Source organism: Polyergus mexicanus, unplaced genomic scaffold, assembly GCF_030449975.1.
Source record: "Polyergus mexicanus isolate NDT 795.1 unplaced genomic scaffold, iyPolMexi1.0 SCAF_4, whole genome shotgun sequence".
NCBI lineage: Eukaryota > Metazoa > Arthropoda > Insecta > Hymenoptera > Formicidae > Polyergus > Polyergus mexicanus.
The window spans coordinates 12,633,413-12,660,795 of record NW_027223324.1 but is presented as its reverse complement, the minus strand read 5'-3'; the positions used below and the strand labels follow the sequence as shown (position 1 = coordinate 12,660,795).

General features: G+C 33.7%; 2 protein-coding genes across 5 annotated transcripts; both read left to right on the top strand.

Annotated features, from left to right (window-relative positions):
• Window positions 1–834: 834 nt before the first annotated feature.
• Window positions 835–18,155, top strand: LOC138932440 (cadherin-86C-like). The gene is made up of 17 exons (XM_070294303.1): window positions 835–923; window positions 3,066–3,271; window positions 3,368–3,609; window positions 3,799–3,882; window positions 3,977–4,102; window positions 4,178–4,318; window positions 4,521–4,644; window positions 6,065–6,257; window positions 6,591–6,834; window positions 6,920–7,078; window positions 9,246–9,572; window positions 9,692–10,070; window positions 10,215–10,443; window positions 10,628–10,874; window positions 11,078–11,303; window positions 11,501–11,849; window positions 12,328–18,155. The coding sequence occupies exons 2-17, from the start codon at window positions 3,067–3,069 to the stop codon at window positions 17,819–17,821; spliced, it is 8,769 nt and encodes a 2,922-aa protein (XP_070150404.1). The 5' UTR covers window positions 835–923; window position 3,066; the 3' UTR covers window positions 17,822–18,155.
• A 4,575-nt stretch (window positions 18,156–22,730) lies between these two features.
• On the top strand, window positions 22,731–27,116 carry LOC138932544 (odorant receptor 13a-like). Of its 4 annotated transcripts, XM_070294466.1 has the most exons (10): window positions 22,731–22,789; window positions 22,929–23,023; window positions 24,274–24,666; window positions 24,971–25,349; window positions 25,437–25,508; window positions 25,783–25,894; window positions 26,004–26,111; window positions 26,249–26,458; window positions 26,835–26,925; window positions 27,056–27,116. In XM_070294466.1, exons 2-9 carry the CDS (start codon window positions 22,993–22,995, stop codon window positions 26,901–26,903), a joined length of 1,374 nt encoding a protein of 457 aa, XP_070150567.1. In that variant the 5' UTR covers window positions 22,731–22,789; window positions 22,929–22,992; the 3' UTR covers window positions 26,904–26,925; window positions 27,056–27,116. The 4 variants fall into 4 exon arrangements, with proteins under 4 accessions (XP_070150567.1, XP_070150566.1, XP_070150569.1 ...); XM_070294465.1 differs by having other exon boundaries at window positions 22,731–23,023; XM_070294468.1 differs by lacking the exons at window positions 22,731–22,789; window positions 22,929–23,023 and adding an exon at window positions 23,484–23,615 and having other exon boundaries at window positions 24,058–24,666.
• Window positions 27,117–27,383: the final 267 nt, after the last annotated feature.

Genomic DNA, 27,383 nt, shown 5'->3' with positions numbered 1-27,383 from the left:
AATTAATTATTTTATATAATATTTTGCCAAATAGTTAAAAGTTTTAATGTAATAGAGAACCTCCCTCCTCAACTCATTGTTTAAAAAGTTTAAAAAAGTTAAGTTTCACAATAAAAATAATAAAAAAAATATTATATATTTTATCATATATTTAATAAGAAATTTTCGTAAAATTATCCGTAAACTATTATTTTCATGAAAAATATATTTAATTTATAATTTTATAACACAATCATAGGTTGCGTAATAATATTATTTCTACATCCTTGGGAAAATTCATCTATATTTTCATGCAATTATATCTAAGTAAGAAAAATATCTCTCATCATTCGATGGTGAACATTTATAAAGTGCCATTCATGATTACTTTATCTGATTAAATTGAAAATTTGTACTATGTAGTTCTCCACAGCTATAACTAGTTACAGGTAGTAAGTATACCTTTGAAATTATAATGGAGGGGATGATCGCCAATCGTGACGTACACGTGACTCGTAGAGCCACATCAACGTAGGGGATGAACAGTACAACCAGTACAACCCCTTTCACACGCGTGGCATACGCGACCGCGCGAAGTGTGCTTCCACACGAATCTCGAGAATGTTGTCTCCGGATACGATTGTTCGCCAAATGATCCTCTCCAGTGCGATTCTCGAAGAAAAGTAATAAGCGTACAAAATTGAAACAGTCGCGCGAAAATAATTATTTGAAAGAAAAATGGTGAAAAATACAATGTCGAAAACATTGAAACGAGAGTTAAATTATTTTCGAGCATCGTTTTTAGACGAAGAAAGAATCGCGAATTTTTTTATTTCGAAAACCTGTGCGTTATTGCATTGCCAAAAAATTCACTCCACCTGTGATCTATGAGTATTCTTATAAACATGAACTATTTGACGATCTCGTGATTTCTCTGTGTTCAGGTAAGTTTACGTGTAAGTTTCTTTGATATAGCTTCTGCTTGATATCGATTTGACTATTAATATATTATTTAATTATAATATAATACAATAATTAAATATATAACACAAAATTTTACAATATTAATAAAATTTTATCATTATTGTGCTTTATCTTTATAAGTGCTGGATTGTAAGGAAACAAAATAATGTTGTATTTGATTTCTGTCTCGTAGAAAGATATCGAATAATTAAAAAAAAAAAAAAAAAAAAAAAAATCATTAATTTTTTTATTTTAAAACAAAATAATATTTGCAAATTTTACATTTAATATCACATATCAAGGGTATTTAACATAATATATTATATTAAAAAATATTTTCCTCTTTACTATATTTTTTCTTTTGAATAATTTGATATGTTATCACGACTATTACAAACTTTTTAAAATTGGAAAATAATTCTCTTGTAATATACAATTTTACGGAGGACATAATCAGAGAAAGAGTTGGAAGGTTAATGACTCTTCTATTCATTTGCAATGAGATATCAGCATTATATATACATGACGAAATGTCGATGTAGTCGACATATCGACATCCCTCACGTGCATTGAAACTTTGCGGCAACACAAATGCATAATATACATAGCGCAAGCGTTCATTTACTTATTATATATTTATAAGCAATTTGGTCCAAGTGTCCAATAATGTCGGCACAGCTCACAAATACGTTGAAAAAGGAAAAGCTTATCGATCGCTTTAACATGGACACTGACCGGTAAAAATATATTAGCGACACAGTATGCGCGTGGACAGCCCATACGTTAAAGCCCATTTCATCGTTAGACAAACAAGACTCTTATTGTGGATCTATGTGCGGAACGATCATACTAAATATTTCATTAAATGTCTTACGTCTGCTAAATGATAAAATATTTATGCAATGTCAAGGCACAAGACATTGACAGAAAGTATCTATTGTAAATAGAAATAGAGCAGATATAAATTGTACGGAGTAAAATAAATTTTCTCGTTTAAAAATTTTTGATCAAAACTTTATATATTTATAGATGTATTATATATATAAATAACATTTATTTTTAATTATCTTCAATTCTTCTTTCAACTCATCAAGTTCTGCTGCTCTAATTTCGAGATAATTAATGCATTAAAAAAGATCAAACATAGAAAAAAAAGGTTTTTCTCAAAAAATTGATTCTAAAATGTTTAACAAATATGCTTTTATAAATTTCGCTATCTTGAATAAATGAAAAAACTTTTACATTACAGTATATATTTCGTTCATTTAAAGAGAAAGAGGAAGAAAGATCTGATAAACTATCTGATGTATAGTAAAATATATTATCATAAAATTTATCTGCCTGCCGAAACAGATGATGTGTAGACACAATAATATTATTCCGTTGTAAAGGAGTAGTCGATGACCCACATTTGCACCTTCGTTTTAACAATCACGCCTAAACTATATTGACACTCGTAAAAAATTCAATCCTAATAGAATGATTTCGTCCACATGAGAATTACAACACGAGTCATGTTACATAGAGTGTCCCAGAATTGACAGTGAGCGTAAATATATTTAACGCGTAAAATTTTTAATGTGTTAATTAAAAATGTGTTAGCAATATGTGCTTTAATACTAAATAAGCGCAGATTTTACAATATTGTTTCAATGCAAATTCACTTAAAATCGTTATTTTATAATAATTTAATTTCTATTAAAATATAAGGTATTGACAGAAAAAGATAAATATTTTATATGTAATTATAATAATTCGTAATTGCATATTTTCACGTTTCCATACTTTATCGTGAATCATACCCGTAACGTTGAGCAAAATTGATATACTGTTTTAAAACGCAACAATGAGTATTCGCGACCTCATTTTATGATCATAAAATCGATATGTATATACAATCGTATCGAAACTCGGCATCTTTTCGCTATTAACGTCGATTACGTGCGAATTATAGAGATACAGTATTATTTATTTGCTGCGTATTATTTTATATTTAACGTAGAAAGACCTTGCAAATTAAAAGTTCAGTGTCCTTTAATTCTAAATCTTTTTTTTATCTTTTTCTCTCGAATATCTTTATCTAAATATAGAATATAAAGAGAATTATGTTTTGCCATTTTTAGAATGCCCCTCGTAGAAGCATGGTTCAAAGTGTGGATTTATTTTGGGCTCATTTGTGGTTGGGGTGAAAGTGCTCGACCACGTTTTGATACATCTACGGATATGGGATTGGTATTAGTTCCAGCCGATGCCGAGGTCGATTCCGTAATCTTTCGGTTACGCGCCACCGATCAGGACGCGGATTTTCCTCTCGTTTTTGAGATAACTGGTAATAAGAAAAAAAAAATCTACAAATATCAAAATCATTGCTAAACCCAATTCACGATAAGAACATAAAACATAATAAATTCTATATTTTATTCAGCAACAATTACGCCCGTTGTAAGAATCGACAACCTGCCGTGTACGCTGTACAACAAAGTCTGCCAGGCAAATGTAATCTTAACGAAACGCCTTATGCCTGGACGTCTTCACGATTTTGCAGTTAGGGTTCGGGATACTAAGGGAGACTCAAATTCAATGCAGGCTACCATTTCCGCAACGAATGCCACGACGTCGCGTGATAAAATATTTCCTCACATTCCTTCCTTAATAATGGTACCTGAGGTAATTATTGACGTTTTCTCAAATAACTAATGATTAGCGCTATAATTATTTTCTCGAGTATAATAAAGACAAACTCTTTATTTTGCACGTCATTACTAATTATCTATCTGATATTAGCACATAATCTATTATTATAACACATAATATTCAATTTTAATATTAAAAATTAATTCAATATCTCGTTAAAAGGATACTAAACCAGATACGGAATTAGATTATCTTCTCGTACGAGCAAATTCTTGGAGCGGCAAACCTGTTTATATCGAATTATGGGTACGCATTTAACGATTATTTCGCAGTTAGATATTTAGTATATGATTAATAAGATGTAATGTAAAATGTAAAATCGCTTTAAAATTTGTTTTAGCAACCAAAAGAACTTTTTACTATTCGGCAGCGACAAACGCCAACGCAAACACGCGGAGTTATTACGTTGATAGGTGAATTAGATTTCGAGACGCAATCAATGTATACCCTCACCATTTATGCGACGGTATGCGTAATTGCTTTTACGAATAAAATACGAAATACAATATTACACATATTGACATAATATCTTTCTAATTAGGATCCTTATACGGAACCTGGGAAAGATACTAGGAATATCGCAGGCTTGAATATTGTTATCATAGTTCAAGACGTACAGGACGTGCCACCAATTTTTACCTTGGCACCACCTTTAACTAGGCTTAATAATTCTGTGCAAACTGTAAGTTAAATATATTATAATTTAATTTACTTTGATGCTAATCGAGCAGATAATAAAGATGATAGATAGCGATGGATTTTACGATAGATTTTACATTAGGATAGATGAAAAAATATTATATGCTTCTCTGTGAATTAATATTATTATCGATTCATAGGAAAATTAATGCAATTTTTCTAAGTCACGTTTATATCATTTCTAGGGAGACGTAATATTACGCGTTCACGCGGAAGATGGAGATAAAGGAGTGCCGCGTGAAATCACATATGGTTTGGTATCCGAAGGCAACCCTTTCATACCATTTTTTAACATTTCGGAAACAACTGGTTAAGTATTCAACTAATATTATTTTGAACGCGCTGAGAAATTGTTTCGAACTTTGGGAGAATTGAAAAAATTGTTATTTTTCGATTATTGATTTACTCCCTACATTTCTTAATTCTTAATCGTACGGTTTAATTATGTTATATGAGTGAAACGCGATAAAGGGTGAAAAAAATTTTTACTATCGCGCAAATGCAAACAAGAAATATACGTGTAATTAATTTACTCGACGAGTTGAGTCATCGTTAATTCTCTAATCTATCGCACGTCGAGCGTTATTTCTCTGACAGTTTCGATCTCGGGAAAAAGTAACGATGGCGTTGATTCATATTCTCTTTTACTATTCAAAGCTGACCCTATTCTGCGAAAAGCACCGGACAATGATTAAGCAGGGAAATTTGTTCAGCGCCGATCTTCCATTCCTTGATATCAAAATCATTTGTTCTATGCATATATTGAAAGTTTGTGAAAGAAATCACGTATGTGATTGTATGATTTCTACAATTTGTGCACATTTTTTTACGAATAAACAATCTCAAACAGAAATTATTTTATCGTATTAAAGTTAACCGTTTATATGAAAATCTTTAAGAATATATACAGATTGTAAGTTGTAGATTTGTAGAAATTTATTATATATTGAGATGTAAATATCCTAAACTGTAACACGACGTATAAGAAAACAAAAACGCGAAGTTACACTTGCTAGACATATAAAGAATAGTTTTGTAAAAAGGACAAAAATTTGTATAATTAACGCGAGATTGATTTTTGCGTAAAATTAATAAAAATTTTTTAAGTAACCAATCTACACATGTATCTTCAAGTTCGCCCGTGCAAACATATGAATATTGGCGAAATCCTTGTTATCTGTCATCTGATATTTGACAAATTGGATTTTTTTTTTCATAAAAGTCCAAATAATTCAGGCAAGAAGGCGAAAAATTGGCGAGCAGTAAATAGAAGGCGCTAAAGGTGGTCGGAGTAAGTCTGGACAGTCTACGGCCAAGTATCGATTGTTCTTAGGGGTCAGTCTCTGCTTTTCAACTTGCGATGCTTATCATTCCGTGGCAAGGAGCATGCGATACGTACTACGGTCCTTGCGTGTCGGGTTCCACCTACATTCAACGATGTATATATCCATCTATTGCTACGAACGATTTCTTACGTCCATTTCACCGGCACATTATGTAAAATTATTGCTGGTCAGCGTGCGTGTATACGGTACAAGAATCGAAACGAAGAAATAACAAGGATAAGAGAATTCGCGCGTCTATTATCCGTGATATTTTATTCATATTAGAAATAGTCTAGCTACAGTGGTTCTCCAAGAAATGTCAAATCATCTCGTGTAGATTTTTTTTTTTTTTTTTTTTTTTTTTATCAATCATTAACAGCCCATACAAATTTTCCAATGTTTAGGTGAGATTATTCTCGCTAGGCCTTTAGAGGAACTTACGCAAATTACTCATATTGGTGCACCGGTCGTGCTGACTGTGGTAGCTGAGGAAATACGAAGATCTAGAGACGAGCCGCCAGCTCAGGCGACAGTCGTCGAAGTCGGATTCCTTCTTGGAGAACCAGGCAATAGCCCGCCATATTTTGAAAATGATAAGTTGGTACCGAATAATTTTGATAACGAGCACGTAAAAGTCAGAGTAACGTTTTTTTCTGAACGAACGCTTGATCTAATTTCTGACAAATAAAACTGTAATTTGTCATACTATGCCTTTATATGGTATATCTTACAAATTGTCGATATTATTTTATGCTTTTTTGACGTTTATAACTATAAGTTAAAATTCATACAATAGCGCCCATATTATTCTCACTGTTTAAAATATAGACAATTTAAATTCTTATCAACAAATTATATTTTGTCGCGCTACACGTGTATATTTATGATATTTATTTATACTTAAAGCACATTTTCTTTCTCTATTTATAGTTACATTGCATCAATACCAGAAAACTTGGAACCTGGTTCCGTGATAACATTTCCCGAGCAATACTCGGCTAAAATTCACGATGAAGATATTGGTAAGGCTGGTGTGTTCGCGTTAAAGTTACGGAATAACAATGGTACTTTCGAGATAAATCCGACTGTTGCTGAACGTACGGCAGATTTTATTATCACAGTACGAGACAATACGCTCATCGATTACGAGATGTATAAAAGTTTATCCTTTAAGGTATGTATTTCTAATGTCAAAATAATTATTTAATTAACAATAAATAATTAATAAATATTGTCTAAATATATAATGCGTGATATAGATTGTTGCTCAAGAGGTTGGCCCAGCGACAAATCTATCAGCAACAGCAGCGGTCGTTATATTTATACAAGATGTTAACGATAATTCGCCGATATTCGACGAAGAATCTTATGAAGTTACATTGCCGGAAAATGTCACCGTTGGAACACGAGTTATCCAAGTAATTTTTTTTTTTTTATTATTTTCTTTTAATATAAATCTAAATTCAAACATCATTTTTTCTAAAATCACTTTTTATTGGAAGCGTTCTTGGCACAAGGCAGGGACAACTACTAAAATCTTTTAATCCTATATATATATATAGGGTGTCCCAGATCATTTAGGACAATACTCGTGTGCAGATAAAGCGGACCAAACTGAGTCGAAAAGTCATCTTTCATTTTTTTTCTTTATAATGTTTAATAAAGGAGTTATTATTGAGCAAAGTCTGGTCAATCAGCGCCAACCTTGAGCCAGGCGCCCGGCTAAAGATCGGCCAGACTTTACTCAATAATAAGTCTTTTATTAAGCGTTATAAAAAAAAAAAAAAAAAATGATACAGAACTTTTCGACTCAGTTTCGTTCGCACACGAGTATTGTCCCAAATAATCTGGGACACCCTGTATATATGCATGTACGCGAGTGTATTATATTTCAAAACAAGTTGTACTAACCTCACGGTTGCTGCGCCGCCGATGTTTTCCGCGGACCCGGGCCTCTCTTCTTCTCTTAACCATCCTTTATTACTTTTTACGGCACTCGCGACGGGAAACACGATTAATTAAGATGGCGCGTGTGCTAATGAATAGAATACGATGATCGCGCGGCACTTTACACGCGGCATTCCCGATATTAATCGCACGCGATGCACGCTTTATAACGGCGAGAAAACGATGCGAGAAATTCAACAAACATGACTGCACGAATCTACTAACCGTTCGTTGAAAATCGTTCGATCAAAAATATATGCTCCATTTGACGTTATTTTCGCTCCGAAGTGCAAAATTCTTCGCCCTGTGATTGGTCTATCAAAGTGTAAATAACTTCAAACGGAAGGCACCAGAAATGCACATCGCGGTACTACATCTGTTATTAGCATAACTCTCGGTCGAGAAAAATTATATTATATATGATGGATAAGTGTACGAGTTAAAATTAAAAAAGGAATACCCATAGAATGTAATATTTCAAGATACGTATATGTTATCGCTTCATTCACTATTTTCGCGATCAATCGCGATGCTACTAATTAAGTAAATCGTATAAAATATGCATTTTAAAAGATTATTTGATTTATAAACATCGAATATTTACCCTACGCGAGATTAATAAATATTAAAATTTCTAACGCGTATAAATCACGTGAAATATACAGATTATTAATAAGCAATTGATATATTATTACTTTTCATTATTCATGGTCAATTATCCGACAATCATATTATATCTAATATCTGACCATGAAATTTCGAAAAAAATATTGTTACTTAATTATTGGCAAGAAAAATGGCAGAAAAATTTTGATTAGAAAAACTGGGTGGTTTTTAGGCACTGGTCAGTTTTTCCCAGAAACTTTTCTACTCGGGCAAAAAATACGTTAGCCATATATACCAGCAAATACGTACTTCGATAAATAGCTACTACGACATTCTTACATCATTTATCGTAAAAGTAATCAATCGCGAAAGCTAATCGTAATAATTATAGGAAATGATCGCGTTTTGCAGAACAATCTAACATTAAGCTTCTCGCAGCTCGCACCACTACTCGCTCGAGGCTCGAATATAGTATAAATATATATTTATTTATACTATGGCTCGCGAATGTCGCTGAGTGCGCGAGCGAATGACGCAACACGAGAGAGACAGAGAGATCATTGCGCGTAGTACATAAATAAAGCGCGGCAATTAAATTTATATTTTTATTTTCTAATTAAAAAAATATTACGTGTATTGTAAAAATTGATTATTTATTATATATTATTATTTTTTTCCAAATTATCACATTCTTAAAAAAATTAAATTGTATTAATTTTAATAATAATTGTGTTTTTTTTTTTTTTTTTAAATAATATGCGCACATAAAAATGAGATTATAAATTGTCGTACAAAATTTATCACAATATGTTAATTATTTGCATTAATCAAATAATAATAAGATTACAATGATTTTACTATAATATTTTGTAAGATTAACGAATTTTATATAAAATACATATAGATCTTACATTTATCGTGTGTGTAAATGTATGTAAACTATTTCTATACATATTATCTATATATTAATAAAAGTTTATTTAATCTCTGTGTTCACTTGATAAAAAGAATCATATTTGTATTAATATACAGGTGCATGCTACTGACAAAGATACCGGTCTCTTTGGCAGCATTCAATACACAGGCATAACAGGACAAGGAAGCGACGCCTTCACGATAGACTCTGATACAGGTTTGATCACGGTCGCAATGGGATCATCTCTAGATCGCGAAATGACAGCACAATTGCAATTAACTGTACATGCAACCGACGAGAACGGTAAAGGTAATACGGGCGTAGCATTTTTAATAGTGAATTTACTGGATGTAAATGACAATGCACCGATTTTTGAGAAAAATGCATACGAATTTACATTAAATTCCGATTTGACAAATTTCACAACACCAGCCATTATAAAGGTAAGCTTTAATTTTATATTTCCATTTGGATTGTATTGATTTATAATCGTAAGATACAATTTTCAATATCAACATTTTTAATATTTGAATATTTCTATAATTTTATTTGATGTGCGCAGGCCACCGACGCCGATGCCGAACCACCGAACAACGAAATTCGTTACGAATTGATTCAAGGAAATTATGAAAATAAATTTTATCTAAATGAGATCACTGGAGAATTGATATTATGTTCGCCTATCACAACATTTAGACGGAAGAAGCAAAGCGTTTACGACAAATCTCCGAAAAAATTATATAAAGAATTTTTTCAATCGGAACACGCTATACGAGGAAATGTATTGAGAACAACAGTATTCCCGGATATAACAAATTCTACGGAAAGTATCCTAAACGAAATCGAATTCAAACATAAAGTTAACGAAATAAGAAAATATCGAAGAAGACGAGCGGAAACTGATATTCTATACACTTTAACTGCCAGAGCATACGATCTTGGTAAATATTATATATTTATATAATATATAAATGCATCTTTTTTAAAATAAAAATAAAAATAATTTGTAAAATAGAATTACAATTTTTATTTAACCAAGTAGAAAAATGTATTCATTTATTTCTTCGTTAACGTGATATTTTTAGGCGTACCTCATCTATCGAGCGAGACAGAGATCTCCATCGTCAGAAGAACTGCCATGGAAGCTCGCATAATGATGTTCGTTGTGCCAGGAGAACATCCAAATTTAACGAGGACTGCTGAGACATTAGCTACTATCACAGGTGGACGAATTACCGTATTGAATACACGTCCTTATGTGCCGGATAATAAAACAGGCGTTACAGACAATGCTGTATCGATGCAAGGAAAAAGGTTGATAAAATCTTTTGATTTTCTGCATCGTTAAAAAGAAGCATATAAATCTAAATATTTGAAAAAAATCTGTTTAAGAATCCCCTCTGGTAAAAACAATATAATCTTTAAATTAGCATTGGATGCTTTATTAATCGATCATAAATCTCTCATATTTTTAATCTGTTTTGTTATCTGCTGCCAGAACGATCGTGATAGCTCGCGTCGAGCAAACTGAGGTCGGAACACCCCTGGTAGATGTAGAAAAAATTCGCAATACATTAGCTGCGAATGGGGTGGGAATTATTGGCGGCACAGGCACTACCAACGTATCTGTAATATACAACGACGAAATTACCACGAAACTGCCAATCGATAGGGTAATTCACAAAGGGGGAGATAATACGCGGACCTACGTAAACAAAACGATCACCAACGTTCACGAGGAAGTAGTGAGTAAACGTTAATTAAGTCATATTCGTTTCAATCTCATCGGTGTTAATTTTTTTATTACTTACCTCGGATATTCTTTCACTAATCTAGCACTTTGTAAATTATTGTTGAGCAAATTTTTATCATATGAATCATATTTTTTTTCTAATTTCGTTGACAATCTTCGATTTTAGAGAAATGAGAGATCAAAGTTCCTTTTCAGACTGTGTATAAAGCGGAAAATAAATTGCTCTTTTGGTTACTGATTATTCTGGGCCTACTGATGTTGTTGGCAATTGCAGCACTTATTATCTGTTGCATCTGTCCGGGTTGTCCATTTTACATGGCACCTAGAAAGCGCAGGATATACTCGTCGGAAAAGCTTATCGCTCGATTTAATGGTCGACCGAAACGGCATCTTCATCGAGAACCAATGGCTACAATCGAGAGTAATTATCGCTAGACAATTATATTAATTTGAAACGCTTAAAATCTTTCAATTATTTTAAAATAGTTTTTGCAATTGATACTTTAATTGCATACAATTCTATTTGACGCATGCTATGTAATTTATATAAAGTCATCGCTATTTATATAAAAGATATTTCAGCTTATTTGAAAAATGATAATATACACAAATACGCAGTTACATCGAATGGAAGAAAGCAAGCTTGGAGCGCAGATCCAGCTCAAAGAAACTGGCAATTTAATCGTCGAAATATTAAGAATGGTGGCTTAGCATCGCTCCCTGGTGATGTCGTGTATATTTCGGAGCGTCCTCCCATTGATCAAGCAAATGTAGAGTCATTAAGGTTACGTGATGGCCCGGCCCATGATCCTTCAAGAAGGAGAAGAATGGAGGAGCAGGAGAGAATGTATGTGGAAGATGTCGAAGAAAGGAAAGTTAGAGATTACGATGCCACAGACGCGGATTCTTTACAACGACATGAAATGGAACGTGGTTCGGACATCCTGCATCAAGCTTACAGACAAAGGTGGATAGAACGTATCATACTCATCGATAGCGATTTGGCGATAATTTTTAATAATTTCTAAACAATGAAATTTTTCTTGTACAACAAAATTAAATAGAAATTAACCTCAAAACATAATATATATGACACATTTTTCTATATATTTTTCTTTTAAATTAAAACATTAGAAATTTAGGCATTAACATTGTCAGATTTTTATACAGTGAATCTGACTTATTTAAATATAATAAATTTTATATATCATTTACACGCATGTATATATATATATATATATATATATATATATATATATATATATATATATTATTAAAATCAAATCAATTTTAATTAAAAATGTTTACTCTTTTTTAATTCTTTTTCTTAAAACTCCCATAAAAATTTATAAAACATATCCTTCTATAGTAAGATTTTTCTTCTCATTAAAATAAAAGATTAGTAATATCAAGATTACATATTCCTCTTTTGAATTACATTACAGATATGTCGATCCTGAATCAAATAACGAGGTGGCGGTAAGAGAACAACATTTTTACCGCGAAGGAAACGCAGAGGTACTGCAATTAGTAACGCGAGGACAAGTAGAAGATACGAATCAACATCATTATCCGACGACTTTTATAGTGGATGGCAAAGATGTACTTTTGCAGCGGTTTATGCAAGATCAGAAAGCACGGCAAGAACTATCAATGCAGGAACCCGAAGTGCTACGCACGGTCGAATCTCATCAACATCCAAGAAATTTATATCAATATAAACAAGAAATTCTTCTTCTACCGGAAGAATTAGAAGATAGGCGTCGAGGAGCGGAGGAATTAGATTCTAACGCTCAAAAATTGACGATGGATGATGGATATGCGGCGCGGAAGATAGACCTGGAATCACAAATGCGAGAGGTTCATCGTCAAGAGATCTCGATGAACATGCCTGGGATATCGGATAAAACATCGGTCCCCAAGGACCAAACGGTGCAATCTGCAACGATGCAATCATTTCATGATCTGGAACTGGCGAGACAGAACGTCCTGCTGACGCGATTACTTTTGGAGAGAGAATCCAGGTACCCTGGTGGCATCACGATGGACGCCGTGAGTTATTTAGAGACTCAAAGTCTTCCTGGACAAGCGGTCATTGCTACACAGACCGAAAGAACCGCTGCAACTCAAACGGAACGACATATACGAAGCAGAAGCGACAACGATGAATCTGACGAGGATATTCGAAACCGAAAAAAGATGAAGTCAAAGAAACGCTACGATGAGGAAAAATTGAAGAGAACACGAACCTTATGGATGAAGTCGCCTATCGAGGAAGAGGAAAATCCATGCTTTGACAAACGGCTGAACATCTTGAGGAAAAAGGTAAAAGAAGTAAAAGAAAGACGAAAGGCATCCTTACAGCCTAAAATACTGCGGGAAATATCGGATTCTCTTGACGAGAACGGAAGCACTTGTCATGAAAGAGAAGGAAAGTCGGTGAAAACTTGTCAACAGCCCATCGAAGAGACTAGCATCGCATATAAAATGTTGCGTGAAAAGAAAAATGGCTCCTCGTCGTCTATAGAAGTAGGTAGACAACAAGATGAAAAAACTTTCGATACAAAAGAAACGGAGAGCTTATCATCGCCGGAAATAAGTGTCGATAATAAAAAATATATTCAAGAAAGGGTGGAGAAAAAGAGTTCGAGGAAAGAAAGCAAATTAAAAAAACAAAAAAAGATAGAATCCGTGATAAAACCTAGTTTTCGGGTTTTAGAGAAAGAAATCACGACGTTGACGAAAAGACTGAGTAAACTCGCCGATAAAAAGATACAGGAAGCCACAAGGGACGAAAGTACGAATCAAGAAAAATCGAGGACATCGGAAGACTTTAAAAAAGATCTACGTACATCGAAGAAAATAGATGATTCAAAGAAACGCAAACAATTTGAAACTTCTCCAGACATAGCAAAAGAGGCGAAGACTGAAAAATTTATTTATCATCAACCGCAGATTATGAGTCCTGGCAGTACCGAATACGAAGATCCGTTTGAAAAACCGACGAAATCAAAATCGGAATTTCGTCAAAAATTTGCAAAGCACAAACAAACAAGCCATATGAGAACAAAGAAACAAACGCAGAAAGTACGTGAAAAACAAATCGCACAACAGGATCGAGAGCCTGAAAAATGTAAGAATGCCGCGAGTAAAGAAAATAGCAGATCAAGCATCGAGAAGACTGCTAAATTATTATCACGTACGCATAAGTTAGCAACTATCGGCCGTAGAAAGCACGTTTCGAAAGAACCCAGCACGAGTACAAGTTCCGATCGAATAAACGGTAAGGAGGACTTGTTCGTCGGTCGAGACTCTGACAAAAGAAGTGCAGGTTCTTCAGAAATTTCATCCCATCACGTGAGTCAGCAAAAACAGAAATTAGATCACGTGAGCGAGAGATTCTCCGATGATTTTGTAACAGAACCACAGAGAAAAGACACCGATCGACAAGCCGCGCTTCATTCAACGATGGATATAAGCACGCATAAAAAGGGCATTGTAAACGATAAAAAAATAATACAATTTTCAGATGATTTTACAATAGAAACACAAAAGAAAGACATGGAACATCAAATGCAAACTGCTATTGAAAGTGAGATTGGACAAAGTGCATGTTCCGATAGTGGCAAAGATCATGTAACATTAAAAGAAATCGTCGAAGATATCTTATTTTTTCAAGATCTAAAATACATACAACCAGAGAGTGAGATAACATTAGACACTGCAAAGAAACGAGAATTTGAAACGTCTAATATAGAAGATTTGGACAGCAAAAAAAGAACAATTCCTTTAGATTCGCCTGTCTTAGAAACGTTAAAAGAGGATCAAATAGAGAGACCATCATCGCATATTGATAAAAATGATATCGAAGACAAAATAGCTTACATGTCCGAAAAACATGAGGAAGAAACAAAGAAACATGAAATCGAAAAAGAAATGTTAGAAAAAGAAAAAATTACATTAGATGATACACTCGAATTAAAAACGTTAGAAGATGTCGAAAAAATTATGAGGAAAGAAATAGATATACCGGAACAATATGTAAAAAGTCCGAAAATATCGGATGATGTCATGGAGCATCATGTCAAACAAATAGAAGAATATAAGAAGAACGATTTGTATAGCGACACTATCACATCATTATCGAAAATGGAAAAAGATTTAAAAGACATTAAAGATGTTACGCACTTATTATATGCAGAAGAAGAAGACAAAATTGTATGTAAACCTGAAAGTGATCAAAAAGAGGAATTAAGTCATGAATCCATGAAAGAACATAGTGAAGAGGAAATGCCTTCAGCAGAAATTACAATAGGTACTAAACAAGATGATGGAAAAATGATAAAAAAATTAGTACCGAAAGAGAACGAAGAAGACTCGTCACGTACAATTAAAAGTGATGAGAAAATGAAAATTACAAAGTCAGATACTGACGGATATCAAAATGTTATTGAGAAACCGAAAGAGATACTAAAAGAATATGTGACTCAAGATTTAGAGAAAATGAAGAAAGACGTAGAATCAATAACTGAAACATTTGAAAAATCGTTCAATGTTAGGCGATCATCTTTAGATGATTCCGTAAACTTAACTGGCATTCATCGTGCGTTTTCAATCGATGATAAAACGTTAAAGTATATTGATGATACAAGTCAAGAAGATGATTTAAGCCAATCTGAATCTGGTGAAATAATACATATTGTAAAGGAAGATACAGACAAATTGAAACGCTCTGATGATCCCAATCCAAAGACAGAGATTGAAAGCGAAGAAAAAAGTGAAGAAGAATCGCGTATGTCCTCTCAAGAAATATCCAAGTTGCAGGAAACAAAATTAGAAAAAACGATTAAACTTGCAAAAGAAAAAGAAGAATCATTCCTTGAACAATTTCAAGAAAAAGCGGAAGATTCATCTTTAGTAAAGGAAATACCCGATAAAGAAGTAAAAAAGATACGTGATAAAGAACTTTCTACTGATCAATTACCGAAAGATACAGATCTAGAAAAGTCAATTACCAGTGAGTTAGAAAAATTGGATAAACCTGCGACAGTTGCTGAGAATATAGACGTTGCAGAATCACGAGGCAATGGAGAGCATCAAATAGACGTAAGCGTTTCAATTTTTAGCAGCTTTATTGATGATACAATCGATGTGTTGGAGGAGAGCGACTCATCCAGTGATATTTCCAGGAAAACAACGCTGACTATGAGACCCTATGATACTCCGCGTCATCGGCAAAGGTGGCAGCAACAAGAAAGCCTTGAAATAGCGGGTATGTCTGAAATAAGAACTTTTAAAGACGGAGAAGATGCAAGAGTAGAAATCGAAATGGGAGAGGATACAGGCAGTAACATATCGCTCGATGAAATTGAAAATATCGAGGATTCGATCGCGATTGAAGCAACAATTAATGAATCACAGACAGACACAGAGATCGCTACTACATCCGAAAAAATCTCTTCCAACGGTGAAAGAATTTTATCCGTATATGACTTGAAAAAAGTAAGTGAGATTAAAAAGGACAGTGATTTTAAGTCAAAATTTGAAGAATCAGAAGATAATATAAAATCGGATATAAAAGATTTATTGACAACAATTCAAGATAAAGTTCTCTTAATTGTAAGCACTAAAGAATTAAGTGACACGTTAAAAGAAAATGTTAAGGATGAAATCCTTCCGATAACAGAAGAGAACGAGGAATGTAAAAGTGAGATTGCTACATCTCTTAAGAAGATTGAAAAAGTTTTCGAACCTATGCAAGAAAATAACAAAAGTAAAATTAAATCGTCTTTGAAACAAGCTGAGGAAATAGATCTTACAAAAGATAAAAAAAAAACTGAGGATACCAAAATAAATAAAACGAGAATAAAAAATTCTCTGGACAAAATGAAAACCAAAGACATCGAGGTAGATAAAATAAAAAATAAAGATAGTAAAAACGGCATTTCGAAGAAGCATGCTGGAAAAACGGAGCTTTTCGAAAGCTCTGCGAAGAAAAGAAAGAAACCTGAGCGACCAAAGATACCTTCACCCGAAGAGAGAAAACGCGTTCTTGATGAAAAGTCAAAGGAGAAAGGTACGCCAAGTCATTCTCATCATCGATCTCGTAAGTCCATTGATGGCGATTCAGAAAAGAAATTTAGAGACGGCGGATCGCAGAAACAAACATCGCGAAGCGAAGAGGAGCATCCGCAAAAACAAGCTGAGCTGCTTAAATCAAAATTCAAGAAAGACAAAAAACTTACAATTCCCTCGAAAACTAGTGAGATCGATACGAGTAAAACGCAATCGAAGTACATGGCCTGGTATAATAAAAAACGCGACGAGACCGAGAAGAAGAGACTGGAAAAGAAGACGGCGGAAGACGAGGAACAGTTGCCACGCTGGGTAAGTAGAGGCTTGAAACAAACAGTTAAGCAAAAAGAGAAGCAAAGTATAGAACACAAGACTCCAGAAGTGACGCCGCGTACGAGACGCAAGATCAAACCTTTAATAAATGTCGAGTCCGAGCAATTGAAGGCTATCGTGCGCCAAGGACGACGGTTAAGAAAAGCCGAGGGTAATCTTGAGGACGATCCGCCGATCCAGATATTTGCCAGAACACCGCCGATTTCTACGGACACCCAGCATCGTTTGCTGCAACATTCGGAATATAAATACGAGAGGGTACCGCCGCCCTTTTACCTTCATCCACCCCCGCCAGCGCCGCATCCATCACCGGAACTGTCGCCTGACAGATCTCTCGAAATACAACCATCTACATCGCAATATAAGCAATCTGAGAACGAGCTGCATTCGGAGAGCACCGTTGCACCGCTCCAAAGTGGCACTCGTCTACGTCATCAACAGCTTCTCGAAAAGAAAAGTGTCTTCGATATTGCATACAGTGAAGCAGCGCCATCGCAACTCCGATCCGACAGTGCAACTCCACCGTCTTAACTCTCTTGGACATTAATATTACGAATTTCTTTGATACAAGAAAAAAAAATATATATAATATATAAAATAATTATATATACGATTGTGTAGTATATATAATTATTTATTTGACAAATGTTATATACAGAATTACTTCAATGTATTTTTTAACTGCGCAATTACGTCGATTAAAGTAAAAATTTTATATACGTACATCTATATGCAATCAGAACATAGCAAAATTATGTCTTGTACATATTTTATAATATCATGTTACTATTCTCGGCATTATTTTTTTGATTATTCCATTGTTGAATCCAAGAACTTTTAATATAAACAATATTTACCACGATTATTTCATATCATGGCAAACAATCGTCATAATCTTCTTTAATATCGAGGTTTAACTAAGACATATAAAATATTTCCTGCAAAAAGCAAGAGAGATATATATATATAACTGTTCATAGCATAGTATAGTTTGTTTATGTTACTGCCAATAAATAATGATATCAATGTTTAAATAAAATGCAACACGAATTTGGGCGACTAATTTTATATATATTATTATTCCAGTATAATAATATTTATATAATATATCAATCTTTGTAAATATATAGATATATGTATAAAAATGCGTATTCTATGTAATTAATATCCTTCTATTAATTTCGCTTTCTTTGTTTCTTGATAATTTAAATTAGAGAGAGAGCATTCAACTTTTTCTTCGTAACTTATGTTAGTAGTCTTTATTTCGTATTCGAATATATTTAAAGTATTTTCAAATTCAAAATATATATATGTAAAATTAAATTTGCATAAATTCCTCTCTAAGATTGCTAACAAAATAGATTTTTTTTAAAGAAAACATAATTCTCAATGGACTGCGAAAAGAACGTGGTTGCAGAATTTAGCAATTTAATACAATATAAAAATCGATTCGCATAGTTCTTTCAGATTAACATCATTATTTAATAAAAGTTTCTATTATTTAAATAAACTTGTGTATAGGAGATATATTGCCGCGACGCCACTGACATTGTAATAATCACATGCATAGAAGCCAGGTAAAGCCTAGCTTCTGCCACTTCTGTTTCGCTGCTACAAAAATATCCTTCGTGTCGACTTTACCAGCTCGCTATCTTTTACCAACCAATTTATCTGCACTCGATGTGCTGTCTGCAACGAATATATATAACCAGCCATTATCAGCCGAATAACGATAGTGTCGACGTAAGAACATTCTTCATTATCTAACTTCAATATCGCAAAAAAGATAACATATTAAATACCATTATCACCATCAAACAACATTCAGAATGACAGAAAATCATTCTGTCATTCATATTAAATCTTACAAAATTGCAAAATTTAGTTTATTGAAAAAAAAGAAAAGGTTTCAAGCAATCGAAGAATATTAGCAATTATTTATGTGTATTATAATATAATTATATATATATTTGTATCTCTTACGTAATATTATTATACCACATATATGTATATTATATATCATATTATATCATGCATATATTATATTTTACATCATACGGGACAATTAAAAAAAAGTTTAAACATGCGAGGAAAGAAGCAGTCCAACATGCGTCCTAGAGTTTTCTAACGTTAAGTTGAAATTTTACATCCGCGCAATCAGCTGTTATTAATTATTATTTGTGCTGGAAATTTCGTGCGTAAACGAAGCAAGAAAAGAGCGAAACTATTTATATTCACTTCGTTGCGTGATAAGCTTGTTTCGAGCATTCTCCATTCTCGCGTGCATCGACGTCGGTCAATGAACGGCATTACCGATGACGTACGCGTTCTCCACGCAACGCGATGAGCACGTGTTTCGCCGGTTTTGACGTATCGGCGGCGTGCCGCTGACGACAGAGATGACGTTACCGATGCAACTAACCTACCGTAATCGAAAACATAATGGTGCATCAAACATAACCGGAGACTGGTAAATCTTTGGATCGGGAGAGCACGATGAACGAGTTAGTCACGCCGCTTGTCCTTGCAGTCTCGAGGTCGCCCGTCCGAGAAGATCGTCGCGTCTTGTATCTTGCTACCATGTATACTCGCCTGTTATCCGCGAACCTTATCAGTCGGCCGTTTGCGACACATTCGGCCCCGGCAAGCTCGCTATGAATTGACAATTGGTCATTCGTACATTGGGTTATTCATACGTGAGCACGTAGATTTTTAAAAGGCCTGCTTCGTCCATCTGTTATCGCGACAAGATGGAAAGCCAACTTGGCCTAAAAGAGAAAAAAGATTTTCTTGTTGATAACAATTACTAATTAAAAATATAATACAGAATAGATTATCGAATTATTGTCTATTTATTTATTGTCTATTGTATTGTTCAAAAAATCTTCTCGAGTAACAATAAAAGAGTTTCCATAATTTAAATATAATATTTCCAATTTTAGGATCAGTGTATTAAAACCTTGACAGAAATATTTATAAAATATAAATTGCATGCATAACAGAGACAGAATGAGAAACGGAAGAAGAAAGAGAAAGAGAGAAAACTAATATACAACAAAGAAATAATAATATTAATAAATAATATAAATAAATAATATTATATATAAAAAAGCATTTATTTTTCTTATTAACACGTTTTGTTAATTATTTTAGTCCCATTCGCAATTTGCAATGTTACTATTATCATGTAATAAAAGTTATAGTAATATTTTTTTGATATACACCAAATCAGAAGTGATGTGTGTGCTATTAGATCATTATTTTGCAATGACAATATCATACTTTACCACTATCAATAATCATGCAAATTTACGCGAAATTCACGTCTGATTCCCTCGAATGTGTCGATGCCGCTTGATTAAAATCGCGTCAAGTCAGAATAGGATGACGCCATTTCAGCTACGATAGTCAAGCGATGTTACGCGTTGTCGGTGAAATATATCTTCGTATGAACAATAGACGAAATGTTAATTGTTGTTAATAAAGAGTCATGTATGTTGCTGTTGCAACGGCAAGCAGAGCCGCGGAAGAGGCTGCACCTGTATCAGCTGTGCGCAAACACACCTGAAACCTTTGACCTTTTCATCGACTCGCTTGCCTCTCCTACTGGCGAGCATCGATCTCTCTCTCTCTCTCTCAGCCCCTTCGAACCCTTCGTCAACTGTAGTTCCATCAAGTACCGCTGTTACATTGAACACAACGACGTTTCTGAAAGCGAGAACGCAGTCGATGCATTTTAATTTGATTACTCGAAGAGAAATACATATCGATTGTGCAATTCAACTTTCGAACTTGTTCGAATACGAGTGAGAGGAATACGTATATCGAATTCCATTAAAATGCTAGAATAACGCCGATACACAAGAATGAATTAAATTACTACAACACAATCTCTGTAATTAATTTATAGCAAATAATCTATCTATCTAATGTTATAAAACTACTGCAGCATCTTTATGTCGCACTGTCTATTTTCAAGCATAATCAGGAGATTTCGATTTTTTATACGCTTGATATATTTTTCTTCTGTCCGCGTAAGATATATTTTAAATTAATAATGTTTATGAAAAAAATCTTTCACATTTTTGTGACTTTTGACATCGCGATATTCACTTTAGCGGGTACTAGTGAAATGTTGGTCCAGCCCTGACATGATTCACACTGACGCACTATTTTCCATTTAATTACGATCGCAAATACAGCATGTGAGCTTGTACATTATGTGCCGTGAAAAGTTCGGCGTATATAAGCGGAATGGGTTTAGCCCGGTCCTTAATAGCCATCAATCATTGGCAAAATTCGGCAACGCGTTGGACAACACGAGCGGCAGGATACCATCACCAAAGTAGAGTTCTCCGGGACCAACGGGACAAGGGGAGCACGGGAACAGGGGTAGGGACATGGAACCCGTTCGATACTTCCGAAAAGTCGGCCCGACCATTCCGGTTGCGTTCACATGAATCCATCGTATCGCCAACACAAACTCGACTCCACGCGAATATAAGCAGTGACATAAAGCAGTCAAGGAAGCGGGAGAGTGAACGGAATGAAGTAGAAAATACATAGAAACTTGTTCATTCTCTGTGAGATATACTTTGAAGCTATGATAAGAAAAACGACATATCTCTTTCTCATTGTCAATGTTGGTGAACGTGAAAGTTTCCACGCATAGGATTAATTTTCAAAACTCATTAACTGAGGAAGATTTACTCTACAATTGATGAAGTTTTTCTTCCTTCTTCAAATAAATAATAAATTAAATATATAAATCATTTTAGTATCAATATTTAGTTTATACTTTCCGAATTATATTTCTGTAATTTTAGCTGTCTCTTATAAAGGCAAATGTATTTATGGATTAAAAAACCTTTCGATATCTCTCGATATTTCTTGAGCATTTTTTTGCCTACGATAAATATAGAGTGAAAATGCGTTGATAGGTAAAAAGTACTCACGGATACGTCAATGCTATATATTTCGATCAGATGTAGAGCGAAATGCGATTACGCGCGTCTTCCATGCAACGACTGATACTGCAATTGACGCGATACTGTCGGCAAGCAGAAAGCGAGCGAGTTAGGGTCCGAAGATTAACCAGAGGAGTCAGGGGAATCGGCAACTTTACTTCCGGTGACGGTTCAAGAGAGCGTATAATTTGATATCGAGTTTCACGCTCGGCTCTCCGTGTACGGCGAGAATCTATATCCGAACTTCAAAGCATCTACGAACTTTCCGCCAAGACCACGGGAAAAGTTTGCGCGAACATTTAATTGAAGAGTGTATCCGGTGCGCGCTGCAAATGCTATTTGCATTTCAAACGAACCGGTCTAATGACATGTCTCAGTGAGACATTTATTTGCTTGCATAAATCATGCCTGGATCCGGAGAGGGATCCAGATGCGCGTGTTGCGACAGTTCCACAACTTTAGCGTAAGTACAAGGTGACTGTATGTGCTGAACGAAAATTAGCTCTATGCGTGGACACAGCACGAGTGCATTGTATCCTTTCGCGTGTAAATACAAGATATTTGCTATACGCAGAGAGAGAGAGAGAGAGAGAGAGAGAGAGAGAGAGAGGAGAAGATTGCGAGAAATTGATATGTTTCCATACTGCAGACTTGCTCAATCTTTATTAAAGTGTGATCGACTTTTATGGTTAACAGATGCACATCGATTACATTTTCTTTTTTTAAGTTTCCAAGATGGAGAGCTCATTACAACAAAAACAAATAGGTATTAATATTATAATATACCATACAAGTTATTTATTTTTTAAATTGCAAAAATACTTTCGTACTCTTTCCCAATTCGTGTGATGGCTGCTGCGCCTGCATTTCATTCATTAAAAGTTGAAAATTATATGATTACGTAACAGCTAGTCTCATTGAATCTTCCACATTTATCTGTTAAGCTGTTGAGAAGAGAATTTTTAATTATATTTAAATGAAAAAAAAGGCCGCTTCACACACAAATAGAACCAGGAGTGAAGCATTTCGCTACATGCTCTTCAGTTAAGAATAATGTCGCGATTAACCGGTCGATCGCCATGAATTGATCGGGTTGGCCAGGTCTGTCGTATCGTATATTAGGCTGATATATTGTTTAATATATTATTTACATTTATATCGATCACTGTTAATACGCATGCGGCGATGCGTATGAGAAAATTTTATCGTACGTATATAATAGAGAATAGAGTCTCAAAGTTGATCGCGTTCATGATCGTCGTAAAAGCTGTCACTCCGTTCGACTTTCGCACGATAAAAATTCATACAAGTCTTTCTGACGGAAATTCTTCGCTCGGATACTTTTCAATAGCCAATCGGTACGTCCGTTAAATGTAAATATCTTTATAAGTGTGTTAAGAATTCTTTTACGTTGTCAATTGAGAAAAATATTAAATTAATATAACAATATACGATACACATCTCTCTCATACTTTTCTCTAATGACGCATTTATAGAATCTATGTGTTACTATAACGTATATTATAACAGTCAGATTACGATACAAGCATCGCATGCTAAGCCAATCGTCGAAGATTCGAAAAATCTTACATGCAAGTCTCTTATCGTTACACACGACGAGTCAACCGCAATAATCTTTCGCGACGAAATAAATTTTTTTCACTTCTATCTGGAAGCTTTTATCTTTTGTTTACCGACGATAAGCTTGTATAATTTATAACGATAATGCTGCACCGCGCCATGATATCTTGGCCGAGCCGTGTATGTATTTACATATATGTACATGCGCGATTTTCTCAGGTCGTCTGACGTAACGTACGTAATTGTTCGGTGTACATGTATCCGGGGAATATGCGAAACAAGAGTCGAATACTTCAAGCGTACTTGCGCGTAACCATTGTATCTTTTTTGCGCGAATGCATCGTAGCTAAACGTAAGATTTTTGATCACTCGGATTTTTCAGAATTTGTTTCCCTTTTTCTCCTCTCTCTCTCTCTCTCTCTCTCTCTCTCTTAGGCATGAATTGCAAGAATAACGATGATCAGGCAGAGATTAAGAGAAAAGATATAATATCTTTGGAGTATTACATTTCGTACTTGCTTGTTATACTTGGATACGCCCGAATTTGGCCCGTCGATTCGTTTTCGCTATATAAAATATTGTTTTCAACCGGAGCAACGATTGTTTTTATTTTGGGAAATTCTCTGCTCCTACTCTCGGAAATTGTGCAACTTACAATGACAAACAATCTACAATTATTTGCCAATATTATCGGAGTAATCTGCATGCATTTGTCGGGCTTAATAAAATGGTGCTACTGTATAAAAAAAAATCACCAAATCGTCGACATTGTGATAAAGCTGGAAAAGTGTCATGTATTATGCCAACAAATCGATAACAGCGAAGAAGGTACAGCAATTATCTATTATTATGTATCCACATACTTAATTTATTTCTGTCTAAATATAAAATGATCTTGAAATATTGCTGAAAATGTTAAAAACGCGAGACCAAAGAAGATAATGTTATTGATTATATTACATATATATATATATATATATATATATCGTATATAATTTTGACGTTTCAAAAGTGTTAATAAATATATTTTTGAGATAATTTTCAATCCGTATGTTTCAATAGTACATTAGTATTTTTTGCAAATAATATTAAAAAATTTATTTGTATGCGCTAAAAAAGATCTTTCCATCAGGATGTCGAATATATAGGAATGAAATGGAATATGCACGTCGATATTCCAGTTACTTCATATATGGATGGGCATGTGCATGTATTTATGGTGTTCTACATTGGTGCACCAATCCATTTCTCCTAGGAACTTGGGCATTGAAGCAAATAAATTCAACAAATCATACATTTATCAATAGAAGTTTGCCGTTTATCGGATGGTATCCTTTGAACACCGATGATATTTATAATTATATTTATCTGTATGTTATGCAGGTAATCGGCGGGATATCTTCCGCGTTTGGAATTATTTGCTATGATACTTTTTACGTTACCATGCTAATGATCATCTGTGCACAATTTCAACATATCAATACGATATTGCAAAGAATCGATTTTGATAAGTATGATCAATCTCTGTTTTTTTTTTATCGCAAGTATTTTGTAAAATAAACTCCCTCGATCATGGAAAAATATTATTAAACTTGCAGCGTGCCAGAAGCAATGTTTATTCTCGAGAGGAAGTTAAAGAATTGCGTGGTTTGTCATGCAGAGATTATAAAGTAATATTTTCATTAAATTATGTATTAAATAATAGCAAAATTATATATGTATATTTATATATATATATATATTACACGCTACGCGCGCGTTATGTCAGTCTCATGAATCAGTATCTATTGAAATATTCCCATCGAGATTTATTACAATATAATAATTTGAATTTTTCCGATCAGATCTCTAATATTCGTGTATCGAAATTTTGATTTAATTTTTTTTTTTTTTTTTGGATCGGAAGAGAAGGTATTATATTTGACAGAGATATATATTTTCTAGATTTTTAAAGACATTGCAAACTTTTTGCGGTCCAGCAATGTTCATGCAATGTGTCGAAACATTAGTTCTTATTTGTTTAGTTTCATTCGAAGCATCAACAATTAAAATTGGGGTACGAATTATTTCACAATCTGTTCGATCATACGCTGTATATGCTTTATACTCTGTGCATTAATTTTTAATATTCAAGAATTAAATTATACGTTTTTATATTTCGACAGATTGACATGGAGTCTATCTTCAAATTATGGGCTCTGCTCGAATACTTTCTATGCGCCAGCGTTCAATTATATATCTTCTGTTTTTTTGCCACTCAACTCGAACATTTGGTTCGTTTTGTATGCTGAATTCTAAAAATCATTGTCTATTGTATTCTTAAGAATTTTTAAGTTAGAACAACATACAGAAATTATATTAGCTAATTTGTCAAACGCGTTACATTATTTAAACTTTTATATCCTTTTAGGGCTTGCAAATTGCGCATTCGGTATATTTTTGCGGATGGGAGCTTATGATTTTTAAGGAGAGAAAAGATCAATCGAAAAACAATTTCGGAAAACAATTAAAACATTGCAATATTGATCGATTAGTACAAACGATTATGGTGCGAGCACAGAGACCGATTATTTTAACCGGTGGTCCATTTTATGTACTTTCGTTGGAAACTTTTAGAGTTGTAAGTAATATATTATGTATGGCGAATTTTTTAAACATTCATCTATAGATATCATTTTATTTTATTTCTGAAATTTTATATTTAATTTTTTTTTGCACAAGACGCACATGTAAATCACATATTTCTTATTTATTTAAAAATTCAAGTTCTCCTTTTCAAACAGTTATCGGAAAATATTAAAAGAAAATGTTTCATTATTAGCGAATATACATATGGGTGTAATTCTGATTATCCTACATTTTTACGCAAAACATTTGTGTAAAAATGTAAAAATTAGATATAAGAATGAATTACAATCGTAATTTACGTATTCGTATAACACAAAAATGTAAGGTAAGCTTTATCTTTGAACGCCGATATGAAATTTATGTTATAGATAATTAGTTTGGCAATGTCAAATTCTGTAATGCTACGTACAATCTCTGATACGACATTAGATGAATGAGCTAAAATTGATAGACATTTGTGTATGTATCTTCTTTAATAAAAGAGCTTAATATCTATCTAAATATAATATGACAGTCTGATAATGAAGATAAAATGCGTATATATAATAATTGATAATAAATTATATTCAAAATTAATAATGAATTACAGTTATACGCTGCAATCCTCTGCTATTAAAAAAATTCTGTATAAAAGATGAGGCAACTTTTCCACGAAATAATTTTTTTTTTTTTTTTTTTTATAAAAATTTAAACATCAGATGCGTATGAAGTGGATTTATAATTAAACGCGTTATTAACATACTAGACCAATAAAGACTGTGTAAAAGAAACTTGTGTATCTTTGTATTTATATTTTTCTAATGAAAAGACTAATCTCCCGTATTGCACGCTAGCATTCCTAAATCGTTTCTTGCGTTCAGCGCTCTTTATGTCTCATCGAGATATGGAATGTGTAGGGAAAGAGAAAGCAAGTGTAT

What these genes read in the sequence shown, in the direction of transcription:
- LOC138932440 (XM_070294303.1), top strand. Translation starts at nt 3,067, where the DNA reads ATGCCCCTCGTAGAAGCATGGTTCAAAGTGTGGATTTATTTTGGGCTC. An exon ending in CCCTCACCATTTATGCGACG is followed by an intron (nt 4,103 to 4,177) that starts GTATGCGTAATT and finishes CTTTCTAATTAG; the next exon opens with GATCCTTATACGGAACCTGG. An exon ending in TTGGAACACGAGTTATCCAA is followed by an intron (nt 7,079 to 9,245) that starts GTAATTTTTTTT and finishes ATTAATATACAG; the next exon opens with GTGCATGCTACTGACAAAGA.
- LOC138932544 (XM_070294466.1), top strand. Translation starts at nt 22,993, where the DNA reads ATGGAGAGCTCATTACAACAAAAACAAATAG. An exon ending in ATTACAACAAAAACAAATAG is followed by an intron (nt 23,024 to 24,273) that starts GTATTAATATTA and finishes TCTCTCTCTTAG; the next exon opens with GCATGAATTGCAAGAATAAC. An exon ending in CGTTGGAAACTTTTAGAGTT is followed by an intron (nt 26,459 to 26,834) that starts GTAAGTAATATA and finishes TTTATGTTATAG; the next exon opens with ATAATTAGTTTGGCAATGTC.